The 24895-nt window shown below is 32.5% G+C and overlaps 1 protein-coding gene and 1 long non-coding RNA gene across 2 annotated transcripts; both read right to left on the bottom strand.

The window, feature by feature from the left end:
• Nucleotides 1-787: 787 nt before the first annotated feature.
• Nucleotides 788-3671, bottom strand: LOC143066357 (uncharacterized). The gene is made up of 3 exons (XR_012975574.1): nt 3641-3671; nt 3234-3351; nt 788-1772 (listed from the first exon to the last, which is right to left on the bottom strand). It is a non-coding gene; the product is annotated as an uncharacterized LOC143066357 (long non-coding RNA).
• A 15368-nt stretch (nt 3672-19039) lies between these two features.
• Nucleotides 19040-24325, bottom strand: LOC143067407 (BTB/POZ domain-containing protein 6-like). The gene is made up of 3 exons (XM_076240645.1): nt 24246-24325; nt 21932-22188; nt 19040-20512 (listed from the first exon to the last, which is right to left on the bottom strand). The coding sequence occupies exons 2-3, from the start codon at nt 22186-22188 to the stop codon at nt 19495-19497; spliced, it is 1275 nt and encodes a 424-aa protein (XP_076096760.1). The 5' UTR covers nt 24246-24325; the 3' UTR covers nt 19040-19494.
• Between the last annotated feature and the right edge of the window lie 570 nt (nt 24326-24895).

The following is a 24895-nucleotide window of genomic DNA, read 5'->3' as shown; positions in this document are numbered from 1 at the left end:
CTGTTAAACTGTATCGAGTTTTTAGTGCCTTGTTTCATATGCATACCTAATTCTATTGAAGAATGTTGCTTTATATACTTATCTGCTCCCTGTTTTATTATGTTTTAACCATGTTCTCATTACATATAAAAAGATCTTTTATGTTTTTTATACTGACTTTATAACAAATAAATGTATATTACATTGAATAAGAGATATATTCAAAACTAATTCCCCATATATTCAAATTCTGCATCCTCATCAATACTGACGTTTATAACATATAATCTTTTCGCTTTTTTTTTGTGTTGAGAATTAAGTGTTTTATGGTACATCTTTGACTGTATCTGCTAAATAAAATCATCACAGATACCAGGAATAAATGTTTTTTTCGCGAGTTACGCATTAAGTCTTTAAAAAGATTGAAGCACGAATAATAAAAGCTAAAGAGGCTAAATTAAGTGAGAAGAGCATTGAGGACCAATATATCAATAAAAGTGTTGCAAAATATGGCGAAGGTGATCTTATCCTTGGATAACAAATCTAAGTTTTGTAAATAAACTTAAATACCATTTCCCTTCTTTTCCATTTAAAAAACAAATATCAACATCTATGATTGAACTATATACACTTTGTAGTCTTGTCGATTGTATTTTAAATTGCTATACATTTACATTTATATATTTCTTATATTTCTACAATCTGATTTATTTTTTATTTTTGAATAAACTACATACTATTAACAATTCTATATAATACATTTTGCAGCAACAACTTATTTAGGGAAAAGTCTAGATCATGGCTCTCATTCAAATATTAATGACAAGATCGCAAGTTGTTAGACACAATTCAAAAATTTATAAATATCGAATGTCCTATGACCATTTGAAGGATGTTTCGGTAGAGTTAACGTACTTCAGCTTGAAGAGGTAACGCTTGCACTTGTTGATAAATATCTGACAATTATACAGCATAAAATTTACAGTTATTGCGATATATACAAGCACCAATCGATACAAATGAAGAAAAGAACTAAACATATGTTGCAGTTTGACATTTACCTGATTTTTTTAATGTCTAGTTTTAAACAGTGAGAAACATTAAAGATGAATATATCAATTAGTTATTGATTTTCTGGTAAACTGAAACGCAATCGAAACAAACAAAAAACATTAAAACCAGTACAATAATTATGACTGCTAGTATCCCCACAGTTACTGACGATGTTCTTTTGTCTGTGGCACTAGATTTACGTCTAAGATATGCATTTGTAGCTGTTTTGTCGATAGCAATTTCTTTTTGAATTTTTTTAACTTCTTCTTCAATTAAATAAATGATTTCTTGTTGCGATATATTAGAATGAAGAATGTTCTTCCATTTGGAGTTAATGGTATGACATGGACATTTGCAGTTTTTCAACGGTAACTTAGAAGTGTACCATTGCGTTGTTTCTATGAAGAGGGTGGGTTCATTTGTCACGTCAGCGATACCTTTGTTGACATAATTTGTAAATGAGGGCTCTGTTGTTTCTAAGGAGTATGTTATGTTGGTGACATTTGTTTCTTCACGTATAGAGGGTGGAACCGTTGTTTTTATTGAGAAGTTCAATCTTTGTTCTATGTTTGTACTATTTCTTTCAAGTCGTGTAGTCCATGGTGCTGTTGTTTCTTCAAAATAACTTGAATCTACCGTTGGTGTCATGATTTCGTCTGAAGATTGTATAGTGTACATTTTCGTTGTTAAAGCAGTTTCTCTCGTTGATGATATCATGTCATTCTTTGTTGTACTAACACCTTATAAAACAGTTAAGATCATTAATAGAGACAAAACAAAATCATCTGATATTGACAATCTCATAATGGTGCTTCATCGAAATTATTAAATTTACAAGGTTAGGTGACAATAAAGTTCAAAGGCTCTATTCACACTTTTTAGGGGTGAATTTGGTTCTTAAAAATGAAAGAATGCATAGGTCTCGGAAGTTTATTGTCTGTTGGAGTGAATAATGAATAAATACTAATAGAAAATCGAGAATAAAATGCACATGAAACATCACCAATGTCTGTTAGAGTCGAGAGATAAATGAGAGTTGATACTAGAGAATGAAAAAAAAAAACCCCAACCGAAACGAACAATTAATACAAGGACTGTTGGAGTCTAATATTAGTTGGAATTTACTTTTGGAAAATTTAAATCAAAAATTGCCTAGACTGCCAGAAATTGACTTTTAGAGTCGAGAGATAGTCAAAGATGCATAGTGCATTTCTTATTACTATTTGTCTAATAATTAGCTTCCACAATACACAGGCATAGTTGTAGACGAACCGATGGCACTTGTATTATGGGTTTTGCAAGATTAAGGTCCAATTCCATAGATTTCTTTTCATAGAAATAGTTTTATTACGTCAGTCTTGACCAGCATATCATTTGCTGATCTTTAATTAAATCTGTAAATTTTAGCACAAATAGTTATCGATGTTCGAATCTCAAATCAATTTAGAGGAACCTTAGTGAGCGCGATCACATACACCACGCCGCACATTGTCACTGGACAAATAAATTAACTAAGAAAAAATAATTGAATCATAATTTCCGGTCGATATGCACATCTACATAGTATGTCCTTATTATATAAAAGGTTTCATGACGTTCTGTTGTGAGGTTTCAGAGGAATTTTGATTACAGTCTGTTGCAGTAGTATATTAAGGTAAATAAGTTTAAAGGGGTGTAAAAACTAGAAAAAAAAAAAAAAAAATCATAATTTCCTGTCGATATACACATCTACATAGTATTTCCTTATTATCTACAAAGTTTCATGAAATTCTGTTGTGTGGTTCAGAGGAGTTGCGATGACAAACTGTTGCAGTAGTATATTGAAGGAAATAAGTTAAAAGGGCGTAACTCGTAGAATAAAAATTGAATTATAATTTTCTGTAGACATGCACATCTATATAGTATGTCCTTACTATCCACTAAGTTTCATGAAAATCTGTTGTGTGGTTTTCAACGGTAAATTTGCTGTAGATTCCTTCATGAAAATAAATTATTATATTTTGAAAATAATAAGATGAAACATAATACGCTTCATTAAGATAAAAAGTCTTACAAACATTATTTAATAAAAAGTTGTATATTTCTGTAAAGAACAAGGCTGAGTGTTATCTGCTGTGATCTGTTATTGTACAATTCTAGATAGCGGAAGACACATGGTCTAAATGTATGTCTACCTTGATTAAAATAAAAACCAAAAATACCGAATAACTGGTATACGGCCATAACCCTGAATCCTCCACATCCATAACAATTGCTGTTACACCACGAATCTTCTGATTTCAAATTCGTATTAAGTTCATCTTCTAAACCACAGACACACTGAAATACAACAAAAAGTTATTAGCTGTAATTGTTTTTCGTCATACAGTAGATAAATGGATTCTTTCGATATGTATACCACAAATGTATTGATGTCAATTGTCGGAAGAATGCATGTTTCATCATACTAAGCATATACATCTAATGATCTTTTAAATATCGGAAAACAGAGAGTATATGTGTAAAAAAACCGCATACGCTTTTCAATATTTTTTCTCTAAGCCTTGTTAATATGAAAATTTATTGAGAATAAAGATATTTATCATAAATATAACTTAAATGTGAATACTTGAAATTTATATGTGTGTACAATCAATGGCCATAATTGAAAAGGCCTTATCAGTATTACGTCATGGCACGTTAAAAGATCTACTTAAAGTTTAAAGTAAAGTGTATACGATATGATTTTTTTTCAAATATCACACACCATATGAACCACAAATCAAGTTACTATATTGGTGTCTCGGTTGGATACAGATGTAGTATTGAAAAAGCAATATGATGTACAAAAATAAATACTGAACCTGAAATTGTAATATCCTGTTCTATTAAGATGGGTTCAGATTAGAATACTGTGAATTCATTTATTTTCGTAGGTACCAATTACCGTGGATGAAGGAAAACTTGCGTGTTCGTGGACATTTAATTTCCTGGTTTTGCCGAAGTTTTTATACAAGCCTTTAGAAAATGTGTCATTCGTTGAACATTTATTTCGTGGTTTACCTATACCTTCGAAATCCACGTAAATTGGTATCCAATGAATAATAATGATTTCACAGTAGATGTTTTAGTTTATAAAATCTTATAACACGTGGTTGTTGTGTTACCCTTGTTTTTAATTAGTTTGTTGGATTTGTTTTCGCTTAATCGATGTATGACGATTGAACAGTCGTATACTATTTGACCCCATTATATAGATTAGGGTGAGTTTGTTTATACATGTATGGTTCAATAGAGACTTGGATGTCAGTCGACATTGTAACGTTCGATTGGAAAATGGAAAAAGGTCATTCTGTATATTTGTCGATGGCTTTGTCAGTTTATTTTCGACTTCTGAGTTTGAATGCCCCTCTTGCATCTTTCATCTATCTTTTATAGTGTTTTATCATAGCAGACCTTTATGAAATTGACTTTCTGCGGTGACATTAATGATTTCTCGCAGATGCATAGCTAAGTTTTATTATATCAATATCACGAGTTTGCATGGCAATATATGATAACTGTTTATATAAATGTGTTGGTGGTTTTTATTCCTTTCCTTTTGTGCAGGTAACGATACCGTCGAGAACTAACAGTTCGCCAGAAGCGGTACCGACCCAGTGCTAGGAAATGAAATAAACGTCTGAAAGATTTTGTATCATGCAAAAACCAGGTATATTTCAATACGCTGCAATGTTAAGATATATTTGACCAAAATAAACATAGAAAGAATAGCCAAATGGCCATAAAAAATACTTGCTCTCTTCCAAATCCATCCATATAAGCCTGCAAAAGTGGAATTACTTGTATAACAGAAATCTGTACAGTTGTTTAAATACATTTGATTAACTACTTCGCTAAATTTAGAACCAGAGAAAACAGCTGTACCATTTGGATCATGACTCGCATAACATCCAATGAACATAGCATCTGTAAACAAATAAGGTAAAACTATCTTTATGAGTACAAGACTCTGAATAAATTCTGATATAATTCAAATGAAAGATATACATATTGCTGCACAGTTATGAACTGATAAATATCCCTGTTAGCGAAGCGAGGATAAAGGATGTGTAGTTTAAAAATTCAGATTTTTAGCGAGGCAAGGAGATGGAATATATACACATAGTTAGGCGGCGGGATAAATGAACATAAAACCGTAGACAAATTAGTATTTTGTCGTAGAATTCTTGTATAATTTCTGCCTTCTCCCTCATTTATCTATTTTATTTTCTAGGTCATAAATATTAATATGTACGGAAGACTTACCTATTGAAAATACCAGTTTGACGTATCCAGTAAAAATAAAAATAAATTTTAGTCCATATGATTTCATGACGCTGAAACCGTTAAGGGAAATAGAAAATAAGTCAGCAGTCTAAAGTACTGAATTCTTGTTATCGTATTCTCAACCTATTACAGTAAATTTTAACACATCAGTGGAAAAGTGCAGTTTTCTTCTCTAAGAAAAAGTTCATTATGGCTTTCTTTTGAGATATGGATCACACAGAGGGTAAATAGCTTAATTTACCTGAATAAAGGATGTATAATTTCCGATACTATCATAAACATAATAATTGCTTAATGTTTTCTTACATCAATTATCTTTTCGCTTTATTTGAAAACCAATCTTATGTAATGGATTATTTATTATCTCGTGATTTAATCATAATTAAATGAATATAATTACTGCAAACGACATCAAATGCTTGCTGATTAACATTTTGATTGAACATTTTCAAACATTGCTGATTGATTGAATGAGAGAACCACCGAGCTTTGACATGAAAAACTATCATGCATAGTCAATTTGGAGTCGAAAGAGCCTGCGACGTGGGTGTGGATCGAACTGATTAGCATCAGAGTTGTCAGACAGGTGGTATGTAGATGATCTAATAATATCATTTTGCCATTGGGCCCTATAAAACATTCAAAAGGGAATATGCTGGGCGTGTAAAGTTTAAAAAAGGGAATAAGATATCAGGGACAATCAGTAGGAGAAAGAAGTAAAAAGAAAAAAGAAAAAGATAATATCAAAAACAACAGGCGCACACACAAATTCCCGGACGAACCTGTCGTATTAGTCGTGATAACGCATAGTAAAATCTTGTGTCCCACTCGGTTATACTCGAACAATGCAGGAATTTACCGTAGCAAAGTGAACAGGTTCATGGTCATATGTGGCACAGGTATTCTATATATTGCCAGGTATTGTTTAGTACCTATAGAATACATGTGCCACATTTTACCATGACCATCATTACGGTCAAGGAATTAACATATTCATGATCATCTGTAGCACATATATTCTATAAATAATGACAACAGTAGTATACCGTTGTTTAATTGTCATGAATCGAACCAATGATATAGTTCATATTTATTAATATATTTTCAGGAACTGCTTTTGTCAATCGAATCAAGAAATTATTGGAAGATTATGTGTTTTATTATCTAACAACTTCATGTAAAAACCAATCTTTCATCATGTAGTATTCAACTTCGCGTTCCTGCGACAGTATCTCCTGAGTCGATTAGGGAAATCTACGTAATAGATTATATATAAAAAAAATTACAAAATCTAATTATAGAGGTGATGATGACCAATTTTTTTAAGAAATAAATTTGTCCCTGAAAATATAGAGAACTTTTAGATTGCAATGTGTTTTTTTCTTTTTAGGTTTGTAAATAATTCAGCATAATAATAAGTTAAATCATTACCGAAGTAATTATAAACTAACTGAATAAAAAAAAAAGAGGCAATTAAAATTAAAAACTTCGGATATTTAAAGTTTTATGGTGTTTACAATATAAACACTATATGAACAAAATCTGAAAAACTGCAGAGCTCAAGAACAAGCAGATATATTCAACCATGGATGAATAAAGAATTAAACAACTTTCAAGACGAACTGGGCTAGAATTAAGCCCATACCAAAAATGAAGCCAAAAGAAAATGCAAAAAAACATACATCAACGTTGTGTCCAGTATACTTAACGATGACGGCACAAAATATATGAGTGATGTTGGAGCTTCATTAAAAAAAGAGCAGAAACAACAAATGTGTAGCCTCGACGGGAATCAATGTATGATGTACAGCAGCAACATAATTAGTTTAAATCCTAATTATCTGAGTTGTAATCCTCTAAAGCAGATTTTCCTAATTTGCCTGCCCCACACACTATTATTGCAGCTTCATTCTATGTAAGTACATTCCATTCTAATGACTGATTGGTTGATAATTGGTGGTCTAGCGTCAATTGGCAATTCTACAGGACAATTGTAACAGAATACGATGTGACTTAATCTTAAGCACACGGACGTTAAAAAAATGAAATTTCAAGAACAATTTAATATCCGCCACCTGAAGTCCTTCCCTATATTATTGTTCTTATACACAATCTGTATGGACCTACGTTGTTCGTAATGATTGATTATTTTACTTTAAATCTTCAAGCACACTTTTTATTTGAATTGTCGGTTTTTTTCAGATATAGTCAGGAAAAGTAATTTGTACAATAAGATTAATTAAATATTCACTAAACTGTATATTAATTTTACATAGATTTAACTTATTTATTTATACTTCCTTAACATGACAATAATTTATACTTTGATAAACAGAAGATTGATACAGTCGACACCTGCATATGAAATGCTAAAATATAACCTCATCTTCATTTAATGTACCAATTATCCTGTTTTTACATTTATTTCAAATGTCTGCAAAACACTTTTATTCTACCATTATCACAAATTATCACAAATGCATCAGAGAACAAAAAGTAAATTAGACTCATAGGAATATCTTACATTCAGATACATGTAGGGAACAAGTCTTGATATCAGTAAATTAGACTTAGCAACGATGTGGTACTTACATGATCAACACGACTTGAGCCATTAAAGGATCTGTTTACAGCATCTGCGATCACCTCAAGTTCAAGAATAGGATGGGTTCATGTTATTTAACTTTAAGTTAATAAATAGTGTTTTGTAGACTATGGTTTGTTTTTTTCATTGTTTCCCTTATGTTTTTCATTGGCATTGTCAGTTTGTTTTCGGTTTATGAGTTTGGAAATGCTTATGGTATCTTCTGTGTCTCTTGTTTAAAGTAAAAAAAAAAACATATTGAGGTTTGAGACCGCAAGGAAAATTCAAAACAACATAACATCGATTACATGTTTTTTTTCTAATACAAGTAGTTTGTTATAATCAGAAATAAGCGATTCTTATAAGTATTAACTATGTATGAATTTAAATCAACTGTCCCCGGTACCATCCTTGATATTTAGGTTTTCTTTATAGATCTCATTTAGTTGACAGCTAACATAAATTGAGAATGGAATCGGGGAATGTGCTATAGAGACAACAACCCAACCAAAAGAGTAGAAATCAGTTCAAACCACCAATGCGTCTACAACACAGCGAAAAAAACCAGAATACTTAAACAATAATGTATACTACATGTACTTCATAAAATACCATCTATAAAAGAATAAAAACACGTAGAACAACTAAAGAAACCAGACTGAGACTTTTGACAATGTTTACTGTAAAATGACACAAAAAAATGCTACTCGACTATGTTAAATTGGTGCAAAATTAACACTAAATCAAACAGAAAGAAAATTATAAAAATAATGATATAACAATAATTCCAATCCATCCTATTGCCTTAGCAGATCTTCTGTCGTTATGTGCACTTGTTAATCGTCTGGTGTAAGAATTCAGACTCTTTCTGTTTACAGTCAGATCTTTCTTGAGTCTCTGGATATCTTTGGCAAGCAAAATGTCGAAGTCTGATTTTGAAATATTCGAACTAAGAAGTTTTGCCCACTTTGAAGTTCTTTTACATTCACAATTATTGTTCAATAAATCGGTAGCGTTTCTATGTATAATATTAGGCAATGTATAGATGCCATGTTCCGTTGTGTTTGTTACGACTGGCAACTTTGATTGGAAGACATTGGTAGTTTCTTTGATCCTACTTCTTTCTGGGATTTTCTTGTGTTCCTGAAATGAGCTTCGCGGAATTGATTGGAGTAAAGAGAATAATGTCGTCGTTAACTGTAAATGGAGTCTATCAGTAGGTCTTACGGAGGTGTTTTCTGCAATATTAAATGTCATATAGAATACATAATGAATTTGAACTGGATTTCAGTTATCTTAAATCGATACTAAATGGCTTTTGCAATTTTTTCATTGGTTGCGTTGTGCTATAGGTGATGAGTCAAGCCCTTGAAACTTATTTCGCACGAAATTTATAAGTGTAATTTTCTTTTAGTGGCGGACTGAGTACCCACAAACATGTTTAACCCGGCAACATTTCTTATGTTCCTGTCAAAAGTAGTGAGTCCGAAGTCCAGTGGTTGTCTTTTGATGTCGTCCATCATAATTTGATTTTCGTTTAATGTTAAAAACTTAAATCGGACCGTTTTTCGGTCTTTTGAATGATTTCATAATTGTTATACCTTAACCTTTTATAGATTAATCTATGACATAAGTTTTGTTCATTGTTGAAAACATTATGGTGACCCATAGTTGTTTATATTCATACTTTTAAGTCTTTGTAAGATAGTTGTCTGTAGCCAATTATATACCACATTTCTTTATTAAGATAACTAAGTTATTCGCATGACAATGTATTGTTATGAAACAAAACCGAGAAAGAATATATCTTGAAGTAAACAGGTGTTTTAACATTATTTCGTTCACTTTAGAAGCCCTGACATCACAACTATGAGATTCTAGTAGCATACAATGGTTTAGATATGAATAAAATTGACACGTATAAAAACCTCAGCAGCAATGAGATAGTACCTCAAAATAGAACATAACCAAAGATGTCTAGAGGCAACGTTTAGTATTCATCAAAAGACAATATGCCAACCAAAACACTAATATAAAAACATGTTTTGGCTGTGCTGATTATAAGTTCCAAAGGAAATTTAAAGATCGATTATGATTCATAATGGGATTGAAAACTTTTTTCTAGAGGTTATCAATTAATAAAGTTCATCGGGTCAGTTAACACACCAAGTTAAATTAAATTGCCAATGACGTCTAGAAAAAATAAAATTGAGAATGGAAATGGGGAATGTGTCAAAGAGACAACAACCCGCCCAAATAAAAAACAACAGCAGAGGGTCACCAACAGGTCTTCAATGTAGCGAGAAATTCCCGCACCCGGAGGAAAACATGTTTAAACCTGTAAATTCTAAACCAAAACATCTGCTATTGATTTCCTTCAGCTTTCAGTAAATATTAGCTCAGGCTACGTTAGGTGCCACCATTTTACCAAATTTGCCCAAATCCGAACCTTTTCCCTTTTTTTGTTTCTCCTTTTTCTATGTCTAATCTTGTTGACGTTTTATTTACTTAAGAAAAGAATCACTATAGAAGGAGAATACCTGGCTTTGTTTTATAAACAGATATAGTATCAGATAAGCCAGCTGCCTGTGCATTCTACATCCCGTATTTTCTGCATTTGACTGGTCTTGTTACCACACATGCATGCAGCAATACTATACTGCAAAGATAAATAAATAAGATAAAGCGAAACCCAACGTCCACGGCTTCCCTCTTCATCTTCACACAATAACTATCATTGTTTTCATAGAACATTGCAAGGTTCATGTTCGGAACCATATCGAAATATATTGGTTTCACTAATGTCCTGCAATAATTATATCACATAATCTATAATTATGTTTTTAAAGAGATAGATTCATTCTGATAAGAAATTATCAAGTTTGTATTATATATGCTATTTATAAATTTTATATGTTTGCAATCAATCCAAAACTTTGTATAAAAGTGACACCTAACATCCACGTATTCCATCATCAGTCTGAATTCCGATAGCAAAAAATCTTATTCGGAAGACTCCGTATACATACTATAAGTATTTTATTGTAATTATATTACAAAATATTGATCACACAGGGGCGGATGCAGGAATTTTCGAAAGGGGGGGTGCTAAGGGGTGCTAACCCAGGGCAAAGGGGGGGGGGGTGGTGCAAAACATATGTCCCGATACAAATGCATTGATCGGCAAAAATAAAGGGGGGTGCGCACCCCCGGAACCCCCCCCCCCCCCCCCTGGATCCGCCACTGTCACATGATGCTAGTATTACTAGACTTGCAATTGCTTTAAATCAATCCGACATTAATATAATGTTTCGGCGGTTTTTGTATTATATGCTAATGATAAATGTATAACATTTATGAAAGGGTTTAAGCATTGTAGGCCCACCATCATCAGGGATTTACCTATATCAATTTATTTTAATTTTGTCGTCAATAGATCTGCAATATTTTTATGCTTTTTATAAGCTATTATTGGTTTGCTTGAAAATATTTCGTTGCAAACTGCATCCTGTTTTAGTAGGTCCCAATGTGTGCTGCTGGAATGTTGCTACTTAGAAATGAAAAGTTCACAATTGGAAAGCTGAAATCATCTCTTTTGTCGTAAAGTTTTGTTTTCAACCGACCCTCATTGTCAATTTTTAGATGTAAATCAAGATATGAGGCCGACGTAACAATAGACATGTGTCTATATATGTGATGTTCTAGATCTCACCGAGTTTTCAAATATTTGTGATTTAATTAGATAGAAACTAGTATCGACAGAAACTTTTCCAAATAACAAAAGTCTTTGAGATTGACATAAGACAACAACTGGCTAGGTTACTGATAGCATAGAAACATGAAATTTGCAGGGGGAAAACTTTTTTTTTTCAATATGTCTTTAAATAAAAAAAAAATCGTGCCGTTAGTTTGATTTCTCATTGACGGATACCACTTATAATTATAAGGAATTTTATTCGCTTCTAATTTGTAAAAAATATTGATTTGGGTAGTATTATTTTTTAACTTTATAACTAAAGGAGGAGTAATTTAACTAAAAGGGTAGTTATTTAACTAAAGGAGAAGTAATTTGACTGAAGGGGAAGTAGTATAATCAATAAGACAGAATTTCAAAATTGTTGATATTGATTAAAATTCTCAATAGAAGAATATTCCTCTAAAATATTCAGTTTCTACTTAACGAAATTAACATAAAAGTTATGCGTGTAGAGGGCAAAAAAGGGTCTTATTGGGATGGCACTATTAACTTCAACAAACACAATGACGTCGCTTCCGGTTTGGGCATTATCAATATTTCAGTCAGTTATACTATTCCCTTAGGTAGTCTATATATCACGATAATGGCGTTTTTATACATAAATTTTCCAAATGTTTGTACGCGTTGAAAAACTTAATAAATTTTTCTGAATCAGACAAAAAAGCGCGTCTGACGTTTCAAATTAAAAATGTATAGATTGCTTTTAAACTGGTATTGTTGTTGAGTTTTTACTCGGTTGAATTAAAAAAATATTAATATATTCAAAGAAGAATATTTGGGGTTCGACGACTTACAGAAAAGAGCGACGATTTACAGAAAAGAACCGAAAAGGACCGAAAAGGACCAAAAAGAACCGAAAAGGACCGAAAAGAACCGAAAAGGATATCAATTTTTTGTTGTACTTGAAGGAAATAGGCAAATTGCAAATCATTGAAAACCTTACATTTTCCACACCCAAAGCAGAGGACGGATTCTGTACATTCACAATCCTTACTACAGATCCTTACTGCATCGAATTAGTAATCAAATGATTTACCGTAGTTTCACTTTCATTGTTGACATTCTTTTTCTTTAAATAACCAGTACACGTACAATGCATGCGTTGTCAATCTCTAGCTAGGGGTTAAATTGAAGTTCACATGAATACGGATTTAAAGAGGTCGACTCATTCACTTGCAAGTGAATAACTAATTATCAATGTTTCTTAACGTAATTAGACAAAATTGAACCTTTTTGGCTGCAAAAAGCGAATTGTTATTTCACTATTTCACTTTCATTATTGATTGAACAAAAAAAAATCAAACTTTAGATTTTTTATATATCTCGAAGCTAGTGCCCCTTTAACAATATAAATAAAATCTGTGTATATATACATGGTTTTAACTTTATTTAATAAATATATATGTATCCTCTTTTCGGTCCTTTTCGGTTCTTTTTGGTCCTTTTCGGTTCTTTTTGGTCCTTTTCGGTTCTTTTCTGTAAATCGTCGCTCTTTTCTGTGAATCGTTGGACCGGAATATTTGTACCTAGTGCCCTTTTTAATAACATTTTAAATTTTACTCATTTTACAGAAATACTTTTTGACGGTAATTTCTTTTTTTTAATTTTCGTTTACCGTCAACGAGATAGCAAACCAATGATGTCTATAAATGATAGCAAATGCTTTTGTCTCTTCATTGAAATGCGATGCCAGATTGATTTGGAATCAATTTGTGTATCAAACGTCTTTCCTATAACATATCGGTTAATTTATATATGATATCATTAAATTTTGAATAGTTCATATGTTGTTTACAAGTTATCCTTTTGTACAAAAAAAATGTACAAACTATAATTTGTACTTTGACTTTGTACAAAAAGTGCCTGTACAAATTACAATTTGTACAAAATTTGATGAAAATTCACTTATAACTTGTACAGTATTTTATAATATATATTTTGGTGAAAAACGCATTGATACACACAACAGAATTGCTAATTTATGACCACACAATTCACCATATCAAATATTAAATTTATTCTGTATCTTTCGTTTGAGATGGCATCGGGAATGCCAGTATCGTTCCCAATCTAACTATGAGCCCATTATGCTTGTCTTTGGGGTACACATACTTGTTTTGTTGTCTATCATTCCCTGTTAGGTTTAGAACGTTTTGTACAAATTTCTCCTTGTGATCAACAATATTGCCATCAATGTTTACACTATTACATCAATTGAGTAAATGACTGAACATGTAAAAGAGTGTAAATAATAAACAATTCAAAATTTGGTGACTATGTGGAACGCATCTATCCCATCGAACTAGAAATAAAGGATACTACAGATACAGTTAAGTCTGCCTCATATCTTGACTTACATCTAGAAATTGACAATGAGGGTCGGTTGAAAACAAAACTTTACGACAAAAGAGATGATTTCAACTTTCCAATTGTGAACTTTCCATTTTTAAGTAGCAACCTGCATACGGGGTATATATCTCCCAATTGATACGATATTCCCGTGCTTGCATTTCCTATCATGATTTTCTTGATAGAGGGTTGCTGCTCACAAGGAAGCTATTTTACCAAGAGTTCCTAGTGGTGAAAGTTGATATAATCTCTTCGTAAATTTTATGAACGCCATCACGAGTTGGTTGACCGTTATGGAATAACCGTTTCACAAATGATATCGGATATGTTCCTTACGTCGTAACTACAATCAACAATTCATTCCTTCCTTTTCATGAATGTGACCTACCGAATACGACTATTTACCGGATTTGTTATCACATAAGCAACACGACGGGTGCCACAATGGGAGCAAGGTCTGCTTACCCTTCCGGAGCACCTGCGATCACCCCTAGTTTTTGGTAGGGTGTTGTTTAGTCTTTAGTTTTCTATGTTGTGTCATGTGTACTAATGTTTGTCTGTTTGTCTTTTTCATTTTTAGCCATGACGTTGTCAGTTTATTTATGATTTATGGGTTTGACTGTCCCTTTGGTATCTTTCGTCCCTCTTTTACAGCTCTGCGTAAGGCGCCCTCTAGATGTCTTATGGTTTTTATATGGAGGTATAAAAACTGTTTAAGACTTATGTGAGCTGATTACCTGTATTCCTGCATATAGATAACTACATGTATCTTCTTTACACAATTAATGCACCCACTGTACGACACAGTCGAGTGTCTGACAGATGTCCCTCGCCACAGAAACTGCTCGACAATTCTGTAGCAACCAAAGTAAGAGTCCGGAAATTCTAGAATATAAAAAATATCCGGTAGAAGTGCAAACTATGTATTTATATATGAGGATATTATGGAGATCGCCGAGTAAGGGACGCTTGTAATAGGTACGTAAATTGATATATCTAAATTGTACGTAAAGACTTCTATCTAAAGTTTCATCAATAAATGTAAGGTTTTAACATTTGTAACGTGTTATTTTCATTTTTAAAATAATTATTTCATACAAACTTTGTATTAAGCTTACCACTAGTGTGGCGTAATCAATTCCATCTAAGATTTGATGGTCAGTTCTTAATCAGTTTAATGATCTTTCATCTTGTTTAATGTGACACTTTATACGATGCATTAGTTGCACAGTTGAACTGCAATAGCATTTACAAGTTTATCCAAATAATCTAAGACCATTAATCAATGCATTTGCTTACATAAATTAAGAACATGTGTTTATAGCTGGATCTTGTGAGAAACTTTATGTATTGGACATAGTTCTAAAACACACACAAGAAAGACCCGTTATACTAGTAGGTCTCATCAAGCTGCAGTTAGAAGTCAAAATAACAGTGGCAATTACTATTTTCGTTGCAAAATACATTATAATGATACAGTGCTTCTGGTCTATGTTTATCCCTTTGTGCAACTCTGTTACTGCTTTTATGATTGCTTTTTTGTTTTATATGATTTACGGATTTGCATGTACATTTGTGAATTAAAACCATAGATACCTACGTATTTATGTAAATCTTTCTTACAAATGCGGATATTGGATTTTTAAATTAGTTGTATATAAGGAAGCATCTGCAGCAAACAACAATGAATCAATTTTTCAATTTTAATTTTTGATTATGTTTACTCTTGGTTGATGGCTATTGGTTGAAAAAAGGCTTGGCCACTTGAGGTTTTGAAATTGAGCTAAGCAATCGTGACAATGTCATGTCATTTGGAGAAACTACGTAAAGATTGTGATTGTAGAATCCGACCCAATTGTATTGAAGGTAACAACGGAAGGAAACATTACCAAACATACATGATATCTTCTGGAAATTCTGTTTGAGACACAACTTTCATCAATAATTCTACATTGGACAGGGAAATATATCTTAAACATTATCTATACAGACTAGAAATCGTTCTAGTAAATCCTTGATTTAAAAGCTTGATTTAAAAGCTTTATAACATTAAAATCATACTTCAGTTGAATTTTGTACACATATCAGATTTTAACAATTATATCTAATTCGGTCCCCCTTTTTTATCACAATAATGCTATTTCGGTAGAGAAGATCAGAAATGTACTTATTGATATTTACGTTTGGGAAACATGGTCAGGTCTACTCATAAATTGACGTTGAATTAGTTATCAGTAACTGCAAGTACCGTAAGATTGGTACTTTTTCTTTTCTATTTTCCAAACCGCCCTCACAAGTCAATTCATTGATTTTAAAGTTTGTTCTAATAGTATGCTGTGAGATCAATCTCCCGATCTCTTACCAATATTTAACCCCGCCACATTCTGTATGTGCTTGTTTATAGCCAAGAGTCTGTAATGGGTATTCGTCTGATGATGTCTGTCATATATATTTTTCGTTTATTGCTTTATTAACTATAAGACAGTTGCTTTTTTGCCAGCTCCGACTATTACAGTTTTATGGGTTTAATTCATAGTTGAAGGTGACCTATAGCTGCTTACATTCATTCTTTTGGTCTCTGGTGGTTAGTTGTCTTATTGGCTTCATTCTTGTATTTGTATATGTGATATCTTTTGTTCAAGTTCCAAGGAATAATGATAGGGAAGATCAATACAGTCGTCAATTTCGAGGACGACATCCTCTATATATAACGGAACGGAAGTAAAAGATCATGTAATACAAATTTATTTTCGCTCTTCTTTATAAATTTAAAATAAGGTGATGTGTTATGATTGCAAATAAGACAACTATCCCCCTAATTTCAAATGAAGTGGATGTCTATGGATCTTTTAATGTTCTTTTTATTGGTAAAACTAATTGATTTTGTTATCAGTAAATTATAACCATACTGATCTCAGATACATACTTTTTTTATTAGTTATTATTGACTTTGAACTAGCTGTCAGTAACTGCGAATACTCTCAGATTAGTACTTTGTCTTATGACCTTTTTGTTTTCGGGATGTACAAGTACCCGTCCACTCAGTGTTTCGTTAGATGTTTATCTATTTGTATCAATTTGATCAATTAAGCCTTTTTCGACTGATTTTTATAATTTGTTTTTATGTTGTATTGTTACGCCACTATCCAAGATAAGAGAGAGGGTTGATTTCTCACAAACATGTTCTTTGCGAGCCTTTCCCAAGGTTTGAGCCTGTAGTTCAGTGGTTGTCGTTGGTTCATGTTTGTCATATTTGTTTTGTCGGACCTTTAATAGCTGACCATACGGTATGGAGTTTTTCTTATTGATAAGGGCCGTAGGATTGCCCATAATTGCTTACATCCACTTTGATAGGTAGTTCTCTCATCGGCAATCATACCACATCTCAATTTGCGAATAAAAACTTAGTAGCGAATAAAAACTTAAGGAACTACATGTTCTAATAGGAGACGCTGGCTGTCTGTTAAAGTACAATCAACAAACTATTGTTAATATGAAATTCATGTACATTGATGAAAGACGTTCTCGTGTTGATACTTAAGTTAGACAAGTTATCATGTTGATATCAGACAAACTCTAAATGAAAGACTTTGTCCTTGAAGCTCTATTTGAATTTGAAGCTTTTTAAATTTTAATGAATTCAACTTTTAAATATCTAAGTCTCGAGAGTATCTTATTACGATAGTTCTATGAACATGCGAGTACACTCAAATCGGTATCATGTATACACTTAATTACTTCTACCAATATAGGTGTTTCGAAGCAGAAGAAAAAATGCATCTATTTTCTTGCTTTATAAAAAAAGATGTGGTATGATTGCCAACGAGACAACTCTCCACAAGAGACCAACATGACACAAAAATAAACAACTACTAGTATATGTCACCGTACGGCCTTCAACAATGAGCAAAGCCCATACCGCAGTCAGCTATAAAAGGCCCCGAAATGACAATGTAAAACAATTCAAACGAGAAAACTAACGGCCTTATTTATGTACGAAAAATGAACGAAAAACAAATATATAACACATAAACCAATGACAACCACTGAATTACAGGCTCCTGACTTGGGACAGTCATATACATACATAATAAATGTGGCGGGGTTAAACGTGTTAGCGCGATCACAACACTACCCCTAACCTTGGACAGTGGTATAACAGTACAACAAAAGAACGAACTATAAAGATCAGTTGAAAAAGGCTTAACTCATCAGATGGACAAAAATACAAGTGGACGTGGCCGGGTACATGTACATCTCAACAAAAAGACACTAGGTACAGATCTGAAGTACTCGCAGTTAACGGACAGCTAGTTCAAAGCCACTAACAACTAAAAGCATGCATCCAAGAATGAATTATCAATCCGTACACATCAAACACATTCATTTTACAGGAAGTCACCGAATCAGTTTAAAGTGAAAATGATTCAACAAGAAAATTAGAATCCAATAAAATTTTATTGTGTCAAACATTAACAAATATATGTAAAAATCCGAATACATAAAAACATATTACTTAAAATAGAAAATCAATAAAACAAAAAAATCATTATCAACAAAAACAACACATGCTTTTAAATACTACTGGATAATATAATATATACACTGCTATATAACCAACACAACGATATATAAAATATAAAATTTTACAATTTTCTTGGAAGGGGGAGAGAAACGTGCGTATTAGTCAACACCTAACCAATAAGCTTGATAGTATGAGGTCGTAAACATACAGTATTGAAATGTAAAGGAAGTGTGTGAGAAATTCCCTTCAATCGTAATTGGCGTGAAATTAATGAAACTATATAATTTTTATACACACAAAGAACATCCCATGGTAACAAACAGTTAAACATATGCGTTTAAGATTTATAAAAATATTAAATATTAAATAACAACACAATGGGAATACAAAAAAAAAACAATATGTATTTGCAGGTTATGTTAATATCCTTAAATAGTATACTTTGGCCATTTGTAAAAAAAAAATCTTGAAGTTTAAAATCACCATATAACACCGTACAACAGTATTTTAATTATATTGAATAATCTCATAAAACTTTGATTTAAATCTGGCAATTCACAAAGCAGTCATCACAATAATGTTTGGAAAAAATATGTTAAGTACAAATCTGACACGTTTCTTCTGACTGATACTGTAAAGTTGTAAAGGACCCTTTACCAGTATAGCAGTGGTCTAATCATATACATTGTACATGTATATAATATAAGTCATGTATGTAAAATAAATATTTACACCAAGAAATATAAGCCAGAACAAAAATGTAGATCATTCTGTAGTAACAATCACTGTCTTCGATATTTGCAAAAAGAAATTTAATAAATAATTTTGTAAAATGTTGAACTGTCACATTGAGATTGTGCTGTGAACTTTGATATAGAATATGGCATTGTCAATAAGCTAAGCAGTTATACAAATAAATAATAGAATACAATGAAGATACTACAAATGAAAAGTAAAGCCAGCTATTTGTCCGAAGACAGCTGATGTAGCCGTTTTACTTTGAATTGAATCTCCAAATGTAAAAATCATGTCTTTGACATTGACAACGTTCTTGCAAGTATCTCCATAGTACACATTCCTAGAAACACCTTTCGATATCACAGTGTACATCACATTCGCGTCAAGATGCACAGGTTGAGGAAAATCGATATCAAATGTTTCACAAAAGCCAATGGATATATCTCTCTGAACACTCGACAAAACCGCCCCTGTGCCATCTCGAATTTCAACACCAGGTGACAAACAAGCAGTTGCAGCCTTTGTTCCAAAGGAGAGAATGCTTTTCAGAAATACTGGTTTGCTACATGTAAGTGTGACTGCATCTTGTTCATTGCTTATCCAGGAACCAGTTGACGAAAGGTTACTATAACGTATAACTCTGTTTGCGGCCGGTTCCTTCCTTTTTAATTCCGAAAATATTTCGCTTTTAATGCCATTAAAAGATCGATAGATTGACAACAATTCGTCTTTTGATAAGATATCTTTGGTTGATACTTCTGTGGTAAAGAAATCTTGTTCCATGCACGGAAATCTCACGCAGTAAAGGAGGCTACTTATTGTCTCTCGTATATACTGGTCACTAATCTCAAGGTCGTTTGTCATACAACGATATGTAGCCCATTGTAAAAGAAAAGTGAATACTGCCGCCTCCGAAAGCATCAATTCATCCGAACTCAATATCATGCCCATGCAATCAGCTGACAAACTCAATGCGTCTTCAGAATTCAAGCATTGCTTAGGGGATTGTAGTATGTATTGTAAACTCTCCTGTCGTAAGTCTGTCATGTTAAAGGAGTGAGCCGTCTGTAGTACAATAGGTGCGTCAGATGAAGTGGCTAGGCTTTGTAGCAACTGTTCGCACGCACATTTCAGCTTGGGAAGCATATACTTCTCTGATGCATACAGTACTTTACCTACTTTGTCTTTGGGTATTGCTACGCTGTCACTATAAATATGTCTAAAAATAGTACCAAAAAATCGTGTTAAATTAAAATCATGATATCTTATTTAAAGAATAAAACTATCAAACAGATTGATACGCCACATCATCTTTATATTCAAAATGCAAAAAAAAAACATAAATGTTTCAACAATACACAATATGTACACATAAACAAGACTTAGTGACAAAACATACTGTAATACTAAGTTCTTATCCAGTCATTTGAGTTCATTCACATAACACTGGCGACTCAAATGCGCACGTACTGTTTATCTGTGAGACAAGCTATGAAATTTGCGTACAGATGTTGTTTATCATCTCAATAATGTTTATTCTGATTTGGTGATATCCATTTGTCGTGGCTCTGTACTTATCCATCCCGTTATATATAGCGTTATTCTTCGATGATAATTTTAGTATTCTTGTCTTTTATTTTTGCTTATGTGCTTTTTCTATATGCATTTTTGTGTTTCTTTTAAACACATGACGTGGCTATGTACTTATATGTAACACGTCATTGTGTTATTGCTTTATCATTTTTTAATTCTTGTCTTTCATTTTTGCTAATGTGCTGTGTCTATATGCCTTGTTGTGTTTCTTTGATACAATTGACATGGCTCTGTACTTTTTCATCCCGTCATTGTGCTATTGTAAATTTTGTATTTGCCAATAAGCTTTTTTGTACTTCTCTGTTCAATATTTGTTTGTTTTTATAGTGATTAAGGTTAAAACACAATGTTGAATGATTACCACTGTTTTGACAATGTTTGTTTTGTTCACACATCGTTGTCAATATAATGGAATTTTATGTTACTGTTATACATTTAGAGGTTTAGCTAGCTTTAAAACCAGGTTTAACCCACCATTTTCTACATAAGAAAATGCGTGTACCCGGCAAGTCAGGAATATGACAGTTGTTATCAATTCGTTTGGTGTGTTAGAGCTTTTAATTTTGCCATTTGATTCCGGACTTTCCGTTTTGAATTTTCCTCGGAGTTCAGTTTTTATTTGTGATTTTCCTTTTGGCATATATTTACAAAAATCAGGATACATTTTTTTTGAAAACTCCCCTAACCCTCTTTCAAAATCAAATATCCCCTCAGCAGATCTCAGCAGTTTTAAAATTATTTACGAACAATCATGAATAATTTGTAAATCACAGTTAATGATGTATCAATGTCGCTGCTGGTAAATTTTTTATATTCATTATTGTTTTCAGATAATATCCAAAACTACCTTATATTCAGTATAATTATTGATCGTCTGGTGTAGATACCGATCAAATTTTGAAAGTTCTACATAATAGAGTCTCGCTATACGAATTTCAATAATCTGTTACATAAAAAAAAGATTCAAGAACATACAGACTAATAAATAATACTCTCCTTCAAACGCATTCTTTTTTTTTTTATTGCAGGTTTGAATAGAACTTACTCCAATAGGACACGGAAAGTTTCTGTGTCAACATCCGGAACGTCTATTTCGCCTGTTTCCGGCAAGGAACCTTGCGTCATGATATAGAACACAGGACTTCGGCTACAAAGCATATATTTATGAGCTTTCAGTATTCTGCGTTCTGGACCAACTCGAAAGGAAATGTCACACATTATTTCATGTTCCAACATATACAACATGCATTCTGGCAGGGTTTTATTTATCTGCCAGTCCAAGTCGTCTGTCATGGAGGACATCTACAATAAAATAGTCTAACATCAGTGTACTTCCGGTGTTAAGTTATCATGAACCATTCAAAATGTTACATTTTTAATGTGTAGTAGTACCATCCCTCGTTTTTACTTTTATCCACACTTTGTTTAAACTTTACATAAATTATTAATGTTTTATAAACTTTGTATAGCAATCATTCATTCTAATGTGACTGTATAAATTCGATACTGCGGTTCATTAGGGTCGATGTACAGATAATTTTCCTGTCAACAGATCGCTTTGACACATTCCCCGTTTCCTTTCTCAATTTTATCAGATTTTACTTTTTAATTATTTTTTTTTTACTTTTTCATATTTTATTGGAATCTGTTCATTTGTTGGTTTCAAATCGTTTTCTTATCTCCCCCTTGTCTTCATTTTTCCTTAGAAGGAGGGGGCAATAGGAGGTCCGTTAACATGTTAACAACACCTCGATTTGGGCAACAACAGTTAACAACAAATGCAAAAATGCTAATAACAGTTAACAAAGTGGGTTGAAAACAGTGAACCGTTTTAATTTATCTCAGATATCAACACCTTGAAAAAGGCCAAAACAGGTTAACATAAAAAGGTATTCCCCACCTTCTTAGAACAAATAGGAAATTAATTTATCACACAAAGTAAGTTGTTCCTTCTTTTATGCATTTATAACCTTTGGATCTTGAAAGGAGCCCGAGGAAAGGAGTGGATTACTAAAAAAAACCCCAAAAAATTAAAACGGGTAGTCTCGTCAGATGCACAGTACTAGCTATAAGCGATTTTTTTTTAAAGCGAAGAAGTTGTCAGGTATTGGAAAACTTACAGCAACACGATGGTTGCCACATGTGGAGCAGGGTTTGCTTACCCTTCCGGAGCACATGAGACCATCCCCAGTTTTTGGTGGGGTTCGTTTTGCATAGTCTTTAGTTTTCTATGTTTTGTCTTGTGTACTTTTACATGTATTTGTCAGTTTGTCTTTTTCTGTTTTTAGTCGTGACGTTGTCAGTTTATTTTCGATCTATGAGTTAGACTGTCACTTTGGTATCTTTCGCCCATCTTTTACATAAATGTCTATTCTCGAAGTATTTCATTATGACTCGGATTTAAAAGATACAAACTCTTTTTACTTTGAGTACTTGTTTATCAAAAGCAGAGAAATATACTAGTATACATATGACAAAAGTAAATACATAGGAGAGCCGTGGTGTAGTGGTTAGTGCATCGGACTTCCATCACAAAGGTTCCTGGTTCGATCTCCGTTTCGCGGAGAAAATTCCAGGGACTGAATGTTCGGTTGTTTCTTGACACCATTTGCGAGTATGTGCCTGAGAAACGACGATAGTCCGTCGGAAGGTGACGATAAATGTCTAGCCCGTGTTAAGAGAGAGTCATCTCTTGCACGTAAAAGACATCTTTTTAGATTTCGAAAAAAAGCAACACCCACACCCGCAGTGCGAATAGCCCGATTACTATATAAAGTTGCAATAACTTGTTTCCAACTCCACTATAAATAAATATATTTAAACTAAAATAAATATATTTATATATACATCATGCACATCTTATTGTCTTACGGTGGTAAAGTATAAACTGATAAAATGTTAATTATTAATAGACTGTTAGTTGGGAATTTTATAACACAATAGCTACCGGTTCAGTACCATATATGACATACATGTATATGCACAATACATAAATATATAGAACGAGATCATCGAGTTGTACATTAGACACTCAGACATTATATTTTATTTTACCAATCATAGACCCTTTTCATGCAAGATATTTAAACATCATAATACAATGATCATTATAAAACATGCACGTTTTGGTATAAAATACACGATACACAATACACACAAAGAAATAAAGTAAACATAGGTACCAGAAAACGGGTGACTATTTCATATGACACCGACAGGAACATTTTTTCTACGCAAAGTAATAATATGGCCTATTTTAACGTTAAATTAGTTCTCTGGCTTATTTTTACTCTAATAAGCGATTGAAATGCATGAAGGTGCATACAAATTCTGCAAGAATGTTACAATTAATTACTTACTTTTGTTTAAGGAAGGGATGCAATATATTTATATAAATAACAAAACGTAAACGAACGGATGAGTACAAATTGCGGATTTCACCAGGTTTCAAATATCGGTGTTATATAATATATCTTTCAAGGATTCTTGTATCTTTTAAAAACAAAAGCTTTTTAAAACTTAAACTAGATTTGAAAAAAAAACAGCATAAGTTTAAGTGGTGTTTCGTACGAGTGCCACTTGTATTTATATATGGAAATATAGCCTCAAGAAAATAAATTTCGTTATTTATAAGATTGACCGACTGTGCAATGTATTAACATTCAAATACATGTAGATGTGTACAATATTGAAGGTTTTTTTTTATGAAATGCTACAGTAGAAGTAGCGAAACTTAAAAGAACTAGTTTCTATGAGAGATTACATTGTTCAATCATTTTACATATAATTTGCAACCCGTCATACGACAAAAGACGAGACGGAATACCCTTTTTAGAAAAAAAAAAAAAGACTCCATGAGTTTTATCTATTTGGAAGGTTTTTGTATCCCATATTCAATATTGAAGTATAACAATATGGGTTGGTATATTTGAAACCAGAAAACATATTAAGCGATATGTTGAACTAAGTCAATTTGGCGTAAAGTGTTGTAACTAAAGACATATGTATA

The sequence above is a fragment of the Mytilus galloprovincialis genome, chromosome 3, assembly GCF_965363235.1.
Source record: "Mytilus galloprovincialis chromosome 3, xbMytGall1.hap1.1, whole genome shotgun sequence".
NCBI lineage: Eukaryota > Metazoa > Mollusca > Bivalvia > Mytilida > Mytilidae > Mytilus > Mytilus galloprovincialis.
The sequence above is the reverse complement of the archived record's forward strand: the minus strand, read 5'-3'. Positions and strand labels throughout refer to the sequence as shown.

Excerpts from the sequence above, each read along its gene's own strand:
- LOC143067407 (XM_076240645.1), bottom strand. The coding sequence starts at position 22,188 with ATGTCCTCCATGACAGACGACTTGGACTGGCAGATAAATAAAACCCTG. Across the intron at positions 20,513-21,931 it reads ACTTTCCGTGTCCTATTGGA|ACATATTTATAGTGACAGCG; the intron begins GTAAGTTCTATT and ends TACTATTTTTAG.